General features: G+C 38.3%; 1 protein-coding gene and 1 pseudogene across 2 annotated transcripts in view; both read left to right on the top strand.

Moving 5' to 3' along the window:
• Nucleotides 1–13,498, top strand: part of CCDC91 (coiled-coil domain containing 91) — a 415,614-nt gene extending 402,116 nt beyond the window's left edge. For both annotated transcript variants that reach the window (XM_055395013.2, XM_055395019.2), the window contains exon 13: nt 12,385–13,498. In XM_055395013.2, the coding sequence (XP_055250988.1) occupies nt 12,385–12,495 (111 nt within the window). In that variant the 3' untranslated portion in view covers nt 12,496–13,498. The remainder of the gene's footprint in view (nt 1–12,384) is intronic.
• Nucleotides 549–12,376, top strand: LOC148777676 (torsin-1A-interacting protein 1-like; annotated as a pseudogene).
• Nucleotides 13,499–15,931: the final 2,433 nt, after the last annotated feature.

The raw sequence follows: 15,931 nt of genomic DNA, 5'->3' as shown, positions 1-15,931 counted from the left end.
TTTACCACACTATTTCTCTAGTGCCTGAAGCAGTGCTTGGCACATAGTAGGTACCAAATAAATACTAAATAAATGAGTGAATGAGAGACGATATGACTACTGCTAAGCTCCACTAAACTCAGTGTCACCTCCTTCCTCGGTGTCACTAAACTGTCTGTCTTTGTTCCTGCTCATCTGCTTTCCTAGGCTTTTTGTCCACATCTTGTTTCTCTTTAAGAAAACCCTCTTGATGTTCTCTTTCAGTCTCTTCAAATCCTCCTCAACCTCTGTGAAGTTGTCTCTGCTACACTCTCCCACAATGATCTCTCCCCAGTTCTGACCTTCCATTGGACTCATCTTTACCTGATTGTCATCACCTAATTGTTCTTTAATGGTTGTGTGTGTGTCTTCAAAAACATTATAAACTTCTTAAAGACAAAGCCACTATTTGTATACTTTTGGGGGGTTCAGAGTAATAATGCATAAATAGTAGCAGTCTTAACTTTTTTATTGATTAGCTGATTGACCAATTAATTAATGGATTAGTTCGATCTCAGATGTGTATATAAATGAAACAACAGCTTGAAGGTGTGTGTGTAGGATGTGTGTGTGTGTGTGTGTGTGTGTGGTGGGTGTATATAAAGTCAGAAAAAGAGAGGCATTCATATCCAACTAACATTGTTAAAAGGGCAGCATTGTAATAAAACCTGAAGAACTATTTCATTTATCAGAAGGTAAACAGTCCTTCTTACCTGATATGATGTTATCAACTGGAAAACCTACCTGAGTAATTATAGTTCCAGATCATCATACTTGACCTTTCTTCAATGCCCATGAAAAAGCTTGTTAATGACTGTGAAAACAGAATCCATTAAACATATTACTAAACGTAAAACATATGTTTATGAGTAATTTTCTATCAGTAGATTTGCTGGATATTGCTTTTTAAAAGCATAAGTTTAAAATATACAGGAGGGAAGGTTGGAAAAGTAACTTTGATAAAAGTAGACCTACTTTCACATCTTCTGGTATATCTTGTTGGTGAAAGCCTAAAAAATACTGAAATCACAATTAATACTCTGTATTTTAAATTTCATACATATTAATTATATACATTCATATATTTTATATACATATATATTAAAAAACAAGTATCAGATTTTCTGGGATGTAAACAGTGTTCTTAACAGTCCCATTAAAATAAGCTATATTTGTTTTTAACTAAATTTGAATTTTGCTTTTTTGACCAGAATAAGTTGACCATGCATCCTATTATGTTTTGGTGATAGGAAATAAAAGCTCAAGTCTAGAGCTGTTTTATTTTTCTTTTGCTATGGCATGAAATACTAATGAACAAGTGAATCTAATATAGGGAGTTAGTGAAAAATCATTTGTTTTTACCCCCTAACCTTAATATTAACTTTTAACAAGCCATATGTATGCTTCTAATGGAGTTCAGAAGTATGCTAGCAAACTGAAGAGATGACAAAGGGAAAAAAAGATTTTTATTTTTTACTTTTTTAAAATTTTTATTTAATAAATGGTATAATTAAAGTCTCAGTGTCCATTTCAGAATCTCAGAATTTCCAGGGTTATTTTTTTCAGGTATCTGAAAGAGCTGAACAATAGCTGAAGCAGCAGTAAATAGAAGGGAAAACAGTACAGTTAAAACTGCTGCAGCTGCTGCTAAGTCGCTTCAGTCGTGTCCGACTCTGTGCGACCCCATAGATGGCAGCCCACCAGGCTCCCCTGTCCCTGGGATTCTCCAGGCAAGAACACTGGAGTGGGTTAACATTTCCTTCTCCAACAGTTAAAGCTACAATATTATAAAGAGATTGTAAACCCCAGAGGCATATATGTTTGCCACCACTACTCTGGACATAATACTGTCAGCATGAAGTCACAGAATACAGATCTTTGATTCACTTTGAGATGAAAGTCGCAAAAACAGAACTAAGCCTCACTCTTCAAGGGGGCAAAAAGAATTCAGTATTTTGCCAAAATTCTCCTTGTTTCAATAAAGGATAATAAGGTCATGCCTAATAAAATAGAAACTGTTGAAATTCAAGAATTTTCAGTTTGATGTACTTGTTTTAGAAAAAGGAATTGTCCCTGAACTATAAGAGAAAGGCCTCAAGTGACCCCCCCCCTACATGGACATGGTCTTAAAAGCAGAAAACACCCCCAAATTGGAAGCTTAGATTTGAGATGGCCCAATTCATCTTCTTCCTCAGAGTATCTTTGTTATCTTGTTTGCTCCTTAACTGCTGAACTCCTATTAATTGAATGGATTCTTGCCTTCAAACAGTTCTAGGGAGACTCAGGAAAGATGTGAAGTTTAGCTGCTGCTGCTGCTGCTGCTAAGTCACTTCAGTCGTGTCCGACTCTGTGTGACCCCATAGACGGAAGCCCACCAGGCTCCCCCGTCCCTGGGATTCTCCAAGCAAGAACACTGGAGTGGGTTGCCATTTCCTTCTCCAATGTGTGAAAGTGAAAAGGGAAAGTGAAGTCGCTCAGTCATGTCTGACTCGTAGCGACCCCATGGACTGCAGCCTACCAGGCTCCTCCGTCCATGGGATTTTCCAGGCAAGAGTACTGGAGTGGCTTGCCATTGCCTTCTCCAGTGAAGTTTAGCTACTAAACCCAAAGTTAGGACATCGATCATCTTACAGTGACTACTTCCAGGGTGACTTTTTAGCACAGGCAAGAGAAAGGAGTGTTTGGAGTCTCTCAAACATTTTTGTCCTTGTGCATATCCCTGCTTTTTACAAAATTACAGGATATTTATTCTGATGCATAATCTTCAGGATTGTTACAGTCGTAGGTTGATTGCTAGTTTGTGCAATTATGAGTTTGTGCTATATGGTCTCAAAAGGAGAAATTTCTCCTCTTATCTAACATTCATAAATTCTAAGATATTAAATCACTTTGGCTTTTAATAGAACTCCTGATGTTTTTGGGACATCAGTTCAGTTCAGTCACTCAGTCATGTCCGACTTTGCGACCCCATGAATCACAGCACGCCAGGCCTCCCTGTCCGTCACCAAATCCCGGAGTTCACTCAAACTCATGTCCATCAAGTCGGTGATGCCATCCAGCCATCTCATTCTCTGTCGTCCCCTTCTCCTCCTGCCCCCAATCCTTCCCAGCATCAGACTTTTCCAGTGAGTCAGCTCGTCGCATGAGGTGGCCAAAGTATTGGAGTTTCACCTTTAGCATCAGTCCTTCCAGTGAACACCCAGGATCGATCTCCTTTAGAATGGACTGGTTGGATCTCCTTGCAGTCCAAGGGACTCTCAAGAGTCTTCTCCAGCACCACAGTTCAAAAGCATCAATTCTTCGATGCTCAGCTTTCTTCACAGTCCAACTCTCACATCCATACATGACCACTGGAAAAACCATAGCCTTGACTAGATGGACCTTTGTTGGCAAAGTAATGTCTCTGCTTTTTAATGTATTATCTAGGTTGGTCATAACTTTCCTTCCAAGGAGCAAGCGTCTTTTAATTTCATGGCTGCAATCAGCATCCGCAGTGGGGAACTTATAAAAGATTTTGAATTTATTAAATCTAACAATATATGTAATGAACCATAGTAATAAAACAAAAGCCACCTCCAAAATAAATCTACATATTTCATTCTGACTCTCCCTTCTGAATACAAGTGTTATCAATTTTGGTGCATAAGTTTCTTGTCCTGAAATGTTGGCAACTCCATGAAGCCCAGGAGATCAAGAAGCAAAGAGCTCCCCACCTCCAGCAGCAGCAACATACACAGCCGCCTCTGCTAGACTGTCTCTGATTATGACCCAGAGGGGATTACAGGATTCCCATTCATCCCAAGAGGACAAACCACCTTCACAAATTGTTTTGAGCCAAACCATTTCAAAGAAAAGTATCAGGAGAACACAAAAGACTACAGTCGTGAATGAAGATCCTGTAACCAGTGTGTGTAGACCCCCTCTAAGAATCTTAATATCTGATTCAGCATAGAAAACAAATGGAAATACTAAAATGAGTGAATTAGAAGTCACCAGTGGATCATCAGAAAAGCGAGAGTCCAGGAGAACATCTGCTTCTGCTTCATCGACTGTGCCAAAGCCTTTGACCATGTGGATCACAATACACTGTGGAACATTCTGAAAGAGATGGGAATACCAGACCACCTGACCTGCCTCTTGAGGAACCTGTATGCAGGTCAGGAAGCAACAGTTAGAACTGGGCATGGAACAACAGACTGGTTCCAAACTGGGAAAGGAGTACGTCAAGGCTGTCTATTGTCACCCTGCTTATTTAACTTATATGCAGAGTACATCATGAGAAATGCTGGACTGGATAAAGCATAAGCTGGAGTCAAGATTGGTGGGAGAAATATCAATAACCTCAGATATGCAGATGACACCAGCCTTATGGCAGAAAGCAAAGAGGAACTAAAAAGCCTCTTGATGAAAGTGAAAGAGAAGAGTCAAAAAGTTGGCATAAAACTCAACATTCAGGAAACTAAGATCATGGCATCTGGTCCCATCACTTCATGGCAAATAGATGGGGAAACATATTTTTGGGCTCCAAAATCACTGCAAATGGTGACTGCAGCCATGAAATCAAAAGATGCTGACTCCTTGGAAGAAAAGCTATGACCAGTCTAGACAGCATATTAAAAAGCAGAGACATTACTTTGCCAACAAAGGTTTGTCTAATCAAAGCTATGGTTTTTCCAGCAGTCATATTTGTATGTGAGAGTTGCACTGTAAAGAAAGCTGAGCGCTGAAATATTGATGCTTTTGAAGTGTGGTGCTGGAGAAGACTCTTGAGAGTCCCTTGGACTGCAAGGAGATCCAACCAGTCCATCCTAAAGTAAATCAGTCCTGATTATGCATTGGCAGGACTGATGCTGAAGCTGAAACTCCAGTACTTTGGCCACCTGATGCGAAGAACTGACTCAGTTGAAAAGATCCTGATTCTTGTAAAGATTGAAGGCGGGAGGAGAAGGGGATAATGGAGGATGAGATGGTTGGATCATCATCTACTCAGTGGGCATGAGTTTGAGTAAGCTCTGGGAGTTGGTGAGGGACAGGAAAGCCTGGTGTGCTGCAGTCCATGGGGTCGCAGAGTCGGCACAACTGAGCAACTGAACTGAACTGAACTGAGTGCTTCTCAGTGGTAAAGAATGCTCCTGTCAGTGCAGGAGACATAAGAGATGTGGGTTCAATCCCTGGGTCGGGAATATCCCCTGGAGAGAAGGGCATGACAACCCACTCCAGTATTCTTGCCCGGAGAATCCCTTAGACAGAGGTGCTTGGCAGGCTATGGTCCATAGGGTTGCAAGGAGTTGGACATGACTGAAGCAACTTAGTGGATAGTGTCCAACAAAAGGTTAATGTCTTAAAAGAAGGGGAAAGTGAGGAAAACAAGACAGCTCTGACAGTAATGTTACTGTTGTTAAGGTCAGGCCCAGGGGTTCTGTTGGGTCTGGAGACCAAACCACCAGATCATCAATCAAGTCAGCATTCTTGGCAGTCGATACTGCCGAGAATCACTTTGGCAGTCATCACAAAGCCGAGATCTCACAGCTTTTTTGATAAGCAATCATTTGTACCAAGCTCGGGATATGAGAGAGAAAAAAAAAAAAAAAGCCTCAGGAATGGGTTGAACAAACCATAAGGATAAGGGCTAGGATGCAGACATCATCATCAGGCAAGTATTCAGTAGATGGTAGTTTTTCAGGTGATGACAATGTTCAGAAATCAGAGCTTGAAAACCAGTTTCCATTAACCTCCAGCAAACAAGTTCTTGTTGACTGGACAGCCCAAAAGTACATCTTTTGTCAAGATGAAGTAGTATTGGCCTCTTGTTCTGACAGTTGCTCTTCTTATTGGGAGTTTCTGGTACACTTGTCCTCCTGAAGGAGAAAGTATCCCTGTTCAAGAGTTCTAGAACCAGATGAAACAACAGATAAATAATTACCAAGGTCAAGATGAGAAGCTGTGAAAAAGGAACCTAACATTCCTAGAAAAACATCTTAATAGCTCCCAACGTTGGCTTCACCCTTCCATCTTGCTGCTCACTGCTGACCAAGATGCTGAAAAAGCACTCAGGTGTCTGAACAAATCACCGATGCCTATTCATCCAAACTGATGGAGCAGGCAAAGAAACCGAAGACAGTGATATTGTCAAACAAGAGGTAGGTCAGGAACTGAGCAATGGATTCTGAAATGGCCAGAATGCAGTTGTGGTCCACTACTTTGAGTCACTACCTGCAGGCTCTACTTTGATCTTCTGTAAGTATTGTGACCATAAAAATGCAGCTTTCAAAGATGTAGCCTTAGTCCTGATTGTCTTATTAGAGGAGACACTTGGAACCAATCTAGGCCTAAAGGAAATTGAAGAAAAAGTAAGGGATTTCCTCAAAGTTAAGTTCAGCAACTCTGACACACCCAACTCCTACAAACATATTTGTTGTTGTCCTGATGCTAAATCATGTCCAACTCTATGCGACCATGGAGTGTATGTAGCACACCAAACTCATCTGTCCTCCACTGTCTCCTGGAGTTTGCTCAAATGATGTCCATTGAGTCGGTGATACTATCTAACCATCTAATACTCTGCTGCTCCCTTCTCTTTTTGCCTTCAATCTTTCCCAGCATCAGGGTCTCTTCTAATGAGTCGACTCTTCACGTCAGGTGGCCAGAGTATTAGAGGTTCAGCTTCAGCATCAGTTCTTCCAGTGAATATTCAGAATTGATTTTCTTTAGAATTGACTGACTGGTTTTATTTCCTTACCCAGACAAATAGAGTGGGCTCTGGAGCAGAATTTCTCACTTAGTCCTGTCTGTGTAAAACCTGAAAATGACCTGAGAGGGGGTATCTGCTTATAAGAGAAGACAGAAAATCAAGTTCTGAGAATTTTTCAAATGGATCCCACCTCTCTAAGGTTTCTTTTTGAAGGAGGTTAAGTTCTTAGGTAAACATGGAACATCTAAATCATTTATTCAGCCTAATTATCTGTTATTTAAGAGAACTATTTCCCTGTTTTCCTCTGACATCTGTGTTAATGATATCTGAGGACTAAATTCTACGCAGTCACACAGAGGATCTACTTAGATTCTGGGTTGAATCATTATTGCTATGGTATGGTGAGTGGGAGGCATCAGGCTCCTTCCAATGAATCCTCCCAAGTTTTAGCTTAGGTTTTTTTTCAAACTTTAACTTATTATTTGTATTGAGGTTTAACTGATGAACAATGTTGTGGTATTTTCAGGTGAACAGTGAAGGGACTCAGACATATGTATGCATGTATCCATTCTCCCCCAAATCCCCCTCCCATCCAGGCTGGCACATAACATTGAGTAGATTTCCATGTGCTATGCAGTAAGGTCCTTGTTGATTATCCATTTGAATACAGCAGTGTGTAATAACCATCCCAAACTCCCTATCTATCCTTTCCCCTGGCAACCATCAGTTCATCTTGTAAGTCTGTGAGTCTCTTTATGTTTTGTAAGTTCATTTCTATCGTTTCCTTTTAGGTTTTGTTGAGTTATTAAGCTTCCTAAACACAAATGTGGGTTTCCTCTTTTACATCATTTAGACGTAAATTACTTAGCTTCTACTTATAGGAACAGATATAATGAAAGGCCATCTGAGTGTGTGTGTGTGTTTTTTTTTTCTCCTGATTTTGGAGGGCAGGGAGAAGGAAACAAGGGAAAAGTTGTGGAATGGGAAGGAAAGGGGTCGGGGGAGTCTTCAAGATGAAAAGTTAAAATAAGCCACTAAAATAAGCTACTAAGTTAAGTCCAGTGGTTAGGACTCCCAGCTTAGCTTCCACTGCCAAGAGCCAGGTTCCATCCTTGGTCAGGGAAATAAAATCCTGCAGGCTGCCCTGCACAACCAGCAAAAAAATGGTCACTGACGCCTAAGGTTAGTCAAACAGAGTTATATGAATTCCATTCTTAGTGAAGTCTATTAGGACCTCCTTCTCACATGTCCTTTTTTTTTTTCCTTTAAGAAATTTTTAGTCCTCCCAAAGATTTTGAAGCATGTACCTGATGAGCATTAGTATATTTGCTCATTTGGCTCTTAAGAATGGGTAAATTCAGGCAGTTTATTTTGGTCGTATCCTGAAAGTTTTGTTAAGAAATATAATTTCAGGAATTAGCAAGCCATTTGTTAACCAGATCTCCTGGGCTATTGAAGAAGGATTTAATTTTCTACATGTCCACTTGTTGCAGTCTGAATCCTTTAATGACACTCTTAAAACAAGTATAAAGATTTACTGTGCACGTGATAAATTCTACAGAGTACTTCCAGCCAAAACAAAGTAAAGTTTACCATACATGAAGGATGTTAAAATACACTGCTGTACATTACTGTAGAATTTCGGTTTTAGCGTTGCATCTCTATCAGCTTTCCCATCTGTCAACTGCTTTATTTTTCTTAGAAACTTACAATTCTAAAAGATCCAATTTATTTTTTATTGTCTATAAACCTTTAAATGACAATATTGTCTTTAGTACACTAGAGCCTGTCAATGCCCTCATCATTTACCTTTTGAGGATCCCATAACTAATTATAGAGTATGGTCTCATTTCTTCCCACTAGGACTATCAGTATTCATAAATTTATACTCTTCATTGTAGTTTGTTCCTGAATATCAGAAGTCAGATATTCTGATTTATAGAGGATTCTAAAATAAGTTTCTGAAAAGGCTTATCTTATATATGTGTGTAATATGGAGGAACTAATGTTTCTATTAAATGTTTCATTGACCAAAATTTTAATTATTCTACCTGCAATGCAGGAGATGCAGGTTCAATCCCTGGGTCAGGAAGAGACCTTGAGAAAGGAATAGCAACCCACTCCAGTATTCTTGCCGGGAGAATTCCATGGTCAGAGGAGACTGGTGGGCTACAGTCCATGGGGTCACAGAGAGTCAGAAGCAGCTGAGTGACTAACACCATATCAGGAAAACGAATTGTAGCAGCTGATTTGTAAATGATTTTAAAAGCTATTTTAGTAATTTATATAAATTTGCTTCCTTGTTTTATACTCATAAAAAAAAGAAATGTTATTTTGCCTATTAGTGTAACTCAATGCAATATACTTTTAAATTTTGCTTAGTTTTTTCACTTCATGGAAAAAAAGAGTATCAGACTATCTGTAGTCTGATTTTTTCCTTTTTAATTTCAATTTTATTGCAAGTGTTTATTGCCTCTTGAGAAACCTGTATGCAGGTCGGGAAGCAACAGTTAGAACTGGACATGGAACAACAGACTGGTTCCTAATAGGAAAAGGAGTACATCAAGGCTGTATATTGTCACCCTGCTTATTTAACTTACATGCAGAGTACATCATGAGAAACGCTGGGCTGGAAGAAGCACAAGCTGGAATCAAGATTGCCGGGAGAAATATCAATAACCTCAGATATGCAGATGACACCAGCCTTATGGCAGAAAGTGAAGAGGAACTAAAGAGCCTCTTGATGAAAGTGAGAGGAGAGTGAAAAGGTTGGCTTAAAGCTCAACATTCAGGAAACTAAGATCATGGCATCTGGTCCCATCACTTCATGGCAAATAGATGGGGAAACAGTGGAAACAGTGGCTGACTTTATTTTTCTGGGCCCCAAAATCACTGCAGATGCTTATTGCAGCCATGAAATTAAAAAGACACTTACTCCTTGGAAGGAAAGATGACCAACCTAGAAAGCATATTAAAAAGCAGAGACATTACTTTGCCAACAAAGGTCCGTCTAGTCAAGGCTATGGTTTTTCCAGTAGTCATATATGAATGTGAGAGTTGGACTATAAAGAAAGCTCAGAAGAATTGCTGCTTTTGAACTGTGGTGTTGGAGAAGACTCTTGAGAGTCCCTTGGACTGCAAGGATATCCAACCAGTCCATCCTAAAGGAGATCAGTCCTGGGTATTCATTGGAAGGACTGATGTTGAAGCTGAAACTCCACTACTTTGGCCACCTTGTGCAGAGAGCTGACTCATTTGAAAAGACCCTGATGCTGGGAAAGATTGAGGGAAGGAGGAGAAGGGGACGACAGGATGAGATGGTTGGACGGCATCAGTGACTCGATGGACATGGGTTTGTGTGGACTCCGGCAGTTGGTGATGGACAAGGAAGCCTGGCGTACTGTGGTTCATGGGGTTGCAAAGAATTGGACATGACTGAGCAACTGAACTGAACTGATCAGAAGTATTACACTTTTCTCTATTAATGAGATTTTTTTGTGAATTGTGTTTATTTTTCTCACATTTATTGACTGCCTTGTAGACTGTATCTCTTGGGTTTTTGTCTTGCTCCTCTCATAGCCTGTTCTTCACACACTGCTGATGTGAACATACTAACATGTTCAACTGCAATTATATGATATTGTATTGTATATCATCATATTATTTTCCATCTAAAAATAGACTATCTAGATCTTATGATGTAGAAATTCTACTGTATTAGAATCCCTTTAGAAACCCTTGAACATCTGAAGGGAATGCACCCAGGTTGAAATTTCTTTGTTGCTGCAAAAATTAGGCAAAATTGAAATAAAGTTACATGTCTATCAATGGGAGAGTTGCTAAATAAATCATGGAATACAGTCAAGCAATTTCTTAAAAAATGAGATAGGAAAAAATTCCTGTAATGGCAGTGGAACAAAGTGATTATGTAAACTCTCCCATGGTTAACAATTACAGCATCTGGACCAAATATTTTTTAAAACCCATCTTTAAATGCTTGGAAACATCCAAAGTAGATAGAAACCTCTAGGAATATACTAGACCTGGGTATTGGTATACCCTTCTGTGCTATTTGAATTTGGACTAAGTGCAAAATAATTTTTAAAAACTTCAAATAATTAACTTTCAGTATACTTTATGTGTATTAAAATGAAACTTTAAAAATTTCAACTGTCTACTACATAGCTTTTAGATTGTTAGGCATGTTTTTACTTTTAGAATTAAAAGTATACCTATCATTTCCTAGTAGATTGTTTTGCTCTATTTGGGTTAAGTATTTATTGATTCATTCAATCTCAGAAAATATTTATGGGATGTCTAACATGTGACCAGAACTTCTTCTAATGCTGAGGTACAATAGGCGTCAAGACAGAGAAGCTCTCTGCTCACTTGGGGTTTGCCTTGTAAGAACTGTCTTACTTAATAGAAACTTGTAAGCAGAAGGTACATATTTACCTAAAGTTATCATTTAGAGAAGAACGAAAAAAAAATGAGGAAAAAGGATAAGCAAGAATCCTGTTTCTGTATGTACATTGAAATCCCTAATATTAGAAGGAGTCTTAGTAGTTTTCAATCTTTTTACATGAGGATTTTGATAAATATACTGTATTCTTTTTTACTAATTTTTAGGATACCTCAAAATTTTAATCTTCCATTTTTTCAGTCATTTTAGAAATTAGTGGATTATGGATGTGTAATTTACTAGAGAATTTTTGTTTGGATTTGTCCTTTTTGTTGAGGGAGCTTGTGGGAGGAATATGTCAACTTTTACATAAATATGACACGTGTGTATTGTGAAATGGGATTTATTTGGCTTTCTTTTGTGTTCATCCATTCTTCTATAACCTGTAGGTAATATGTTGTTGTTGGTTATTTTTATACCATGAGCAATTTTTTAAGGCAGGAGAATTAGAAACTTTTTTTGATGTAGTTAATAATCCTTAACATCATGAAAGTTTTTATATGACTTTTATTACTAAACCTCTATGATTTTGTTCACTGCATTTGTTATCAGTACACTAAAATTATCCTAATAAAAAAATCTCTGACTCAGCAGATAGAACAAATCAAATTCAAGTTTCAACAGTATCAAATATTCATTAAAATACTCCTTTCCCAGGAACTTTCTCTAATTTTAGGATATTGTGTATGTCCTCACTTATCCTTTGTCCCAGGTAAACTTAGTTCAGTTCAGTCGCTCAGTCGTGTCCGACTCTTTGCGACCCCATGAATCACAGCACACCAGGCCTCCCTGTCCATCACCAACTTCCAGAGTAGGCCTGGTGCAATTATACAGTTTTTCCCTGTTTCTCTTTTGTTTTTTGCATCTGTTACGTTTTTATGATATTTGTGGATTTCTTGTCTGTATATTCATTATGAAATGGTATTTTAAATACTATTTTATATTTTCTGAAATCACTCTGATCAAATTTATGGTGTTTTCCAGTAGCTGAATATCAACATCAATTATAAAGTTGTAACAATTATCATTTCATCTTAGATGATAGACCAAAAATGGTGACTGCAGTATATCTGAGTTTAAAGCACTGTTTGATTTGCTAAATAAGCAACTCAAAAGTTTTGTCTAGTGGGCTTCAGTGGCATACTATTCTTTATCCCTCAACTAAGTATATTCTTTTTTCTTTCTCTCTCTCTCTTTAAAAAAATATCAACAGCTTGACCAAGTCATCCGCCAAAGAAGCCTGTCCAGTTTGGAACTGTTCCTTTCCTGTGCTCAGAAACAGTTAAGTGCTTTAATAGCTACAGAACCAGTTGACATTGAATAAAGAAAACGTGACAAGCTAACCCACACTGGCAATGGATAAATCATTAGACCTCCAAAATACATGCTCTGAATTATAAAGATGTTTTTGTTTTCTTTCCAAACCTTGGAAAATTGGTTTCCACTTCAAGGATAAACTAAAACAATATTTAGAAGAACAAGAGATCTAATTTATTTTCTTTATTTTCTCCTTTATGTTTAATGTTATTTTATTAGTAGCAATAATAGCAGCAACAGACAGTATGATGTGCCCTCCAAACCATTGAAAATTACCAAAATTTAATTAAATAAACTTTATAGCTTCTGGTGGCCGGTTACATTGTATTTGGCAAAAATGGTAAATATATTTACTTATCATTTCACAGTGACTCCAGATTAGATTCTAGAATATCATCATACATTTATTTGATTTTGAGGATATAAATAGCATGGTTTTCAACGTCACCTTTTTGTCTGTGTAACTTAGCTATAAAGCATGGATATGCCAGAGAATCATTCTGATATTACCAACCTCTTCTATAGTGGGATCCATATATTGTCATTGGTAGCAATTAAAAACACTGAAGATTATTAAATTAATTCAACTTTGATCTTATGTACCACCTAAAGGAATATATATGTATAGTGTGCTTATCTCCTATTTCTGTTCTTCACAGTCACGATGAATCAATAAAATCTTTTTTCTTATAAATCACACCATGAACTTAATCTCTAGAAAGAGAATATAACCTAGGGAATTTATATTCCCTGTTATATATAAATATTATGGAATCAGGTCCAAATATGAGATGTGAAATCCTTTCCCAGTATTTCAGGATGTACTTAATTCATGAGCAGTGTGCTTCAGTGAAAAATGATGAGGTTTTTTGTTTTCTCTTTTAACAAAACTAAAATATCATTTAAAATATTTGCAAACATTTTTGTTTTGTTTTCTGAAATGCACATACTTTCATGGGCTTTGTACTTTTCTGGGATTTCTCAGTGTAATAAAGAGAGCTTCAAATCTTATTTTGTTATTGTTATTTTTAATACTTTAAAGTTTTTTCTTTAAATTTTTTTTCTAAGTCTAACTTCTATATCTACGGATGATGATGTTTTTAACTTATACCTCCCCACCAAGAATCTTTAACAAGGGCTTATTTTACCAAGGGCTTCCCTGGTGGCTCAGTAATATTTACCAAGGGCTTCTCTGTTGGCCCAGATGGTAAAGAATCCACCCACAATGTGAGAGACCTGGGTTTGATCCCTGGGTTGGGAAGATCCCCTGGAGGAGGGCATGGCAACCCACTCCAGTATTCTTGCCTGGAGAATGCTGGTAGACAGAGGAGCCTGGGGGGGTACAGTACATGGGGATGCAAATAGTCGGACAGGACTGAGTGACTTTTACTTCACTCCAGAAATCTTTAAATTGTTAATGACTACTTAGTTGTTTTATCTTACAAATTTAAATAGGAAATTAAAGCAAGCAGGCCACTGATTTGAAATGCAGCATAGTTAAAAAGGGGAGAAAGGGCTTTTAATCCAGAAAAAAGTCAACGAAACCATGTTATGGTCATGTTTAAAATCTGTTGACTGTCATCAAATTTAAAATGATAGGATATTTTACGAGTTACTCAGATATGAGTTCAATGAAAATGAAGCATAGAAGGTCGCTGAAACTCAGACCCAGAGATAGAGGAAATATCAAGAGAATACAATAATCTCCACCTCTCTTTCTATCCCAACCAGCACAGAATGAGTTTTTTTGTTCTTCCATTTGGAGTTCTAGTTTTGCTCTTGATGTAGACTAATTATTGTCTGAAGTAATTTGGAACAAATTGAAACTGATCAGTCTCTGAATATTGCAGAACACCCACCATGCACAATAATAAATTCTTAGATTGCTACAATATTTTTATCCCATGGAGTTGTCCTTAAAGATAACTGAGAATAATCATCTGGACATAGAACTATTTAATACATTTATCCTTCCAAACTGAATTAGCTAATAATCTGTTTCAGTGATATTCAATTACAGGTTTCCACATTTAGAACTGTATTCTCTTTTTGTTCTGGTTATCACAAGGACATAAACCATGTCAGGTAGCATTCACTAAGAGAATTAGACTTAAACATTTAAATCTAATACTTACAATTTAATTTCTCACAGTTTAAGCATTGTGCTGTCATTAGGGGAAGCACACTGACTGAAACCGCCCACCTTGGCCAGGCACCATAGTAACTATTTGCATGAGTTGTTTTGACAGGAGGTCCTGGTGAGGAACATGGAACTAATAAACCATCAACCAGAAGAGCTACGGAAAGGTCAAAAGGAGACACCACATGTCAGACCACCTCCCAGAATCCTTCTTGCTGGCATCCATATAGACTGAACAAGGCATGCACCACCAGGAAGGACTCTTGAGTCAGAATGATTGGCTAAAGACAACCCAGAAACTAATCCCATCACCACAAAACACATTACTGCTATGTGGCAGAGAAGTCCTACTAGGTTCCCTTACCCTACTGCTCTCCACCTGGGCCTCCAATAAAATTGGGGATTTTATTTCCAATAAAATCTCTTGATTTCTCAGCACATATATCTCCCCAGACAATTCATTTCTGAGTGTTAGACAAGAGCCCAGTTTCGAGCCCTTGAAGGGGGTCCCCCTTCCTGCAACACTGTGACCAAAGATAAGAGATTCTCCCTGAAATATGAGCTGAAAGTCTCAAAGTAGTCAGATGTTTTGTATCTAAAACTTTCCCCTCCTATTGTATGATTTCCTTACCACTTTTTATAGCATTTCCTACCTTTATGTCTAGGTGAATAAAGCACCATCTTGAAAGACTGTGGGTAAGAGAGTAATTAGATTTTTGAGTGACAAAACACTGTCAAATTGTGACTCCATTTTTAGTAACATGCTTGAGGGTTCGTTAGAAGAGTTATTTTCTCAAAAAACAAATGAGTATCTGCTTTGAACCAAGTATTTTCACATTATTATCTCAACACCCCTGTGAAGTTGAAATAACCCTGTGTAGGAGATGATATATCCACGTTGATTAGTATAGATTAGGTGTTTAATTGCCCATGAGGACCAGGTAGAGTTGGGTGGGATTCAACCCCAGATCTTTCAACAGGTAGTTTTTTTATTCTTTCTAGTATAAAATTGCATCTACCTAACATCTCTCCACGGAGAAGGCAATGGCAAGCCACTCCAGTACTCTTGCCTAGAAAATCACATGGACAGAGGAGCCTGGTGGGCTGCAGTCCATGGGGTCACTACTAGTCGGACACGACTGAGCGACTTCACTTTCACTTTTCACTTTCACACATTGGAGAAGGAAATGGCAACCCACTCCAGTGTTCTTGCCTGGAGAATCCCAGGGACGGGGGAGCCTGGTGGGCTTCCGTCTATGGGGTCACACAGAGTCGGACACGACTGAAGTGACTTAGCAGTAGC

This window comes from Moschus berezovskii, chromosome 6 (assembly GCF_049115385.1).
Source record: "Moschus berezovskii isolate FMDL1 chromosome 6, NW_MosBer_1.0, whole genome shotgun sequence".
Taxonomy (NCBI): domain Eukaryota; kingdom Metazoa; phylum Chordata; class Mammalia; order Artiodactyla; family Moschidae; genus Moschus; species Moschus berezovskii.
This window is presented reverse-complemented; position numbering and strand designations above follow the sequence as displayed.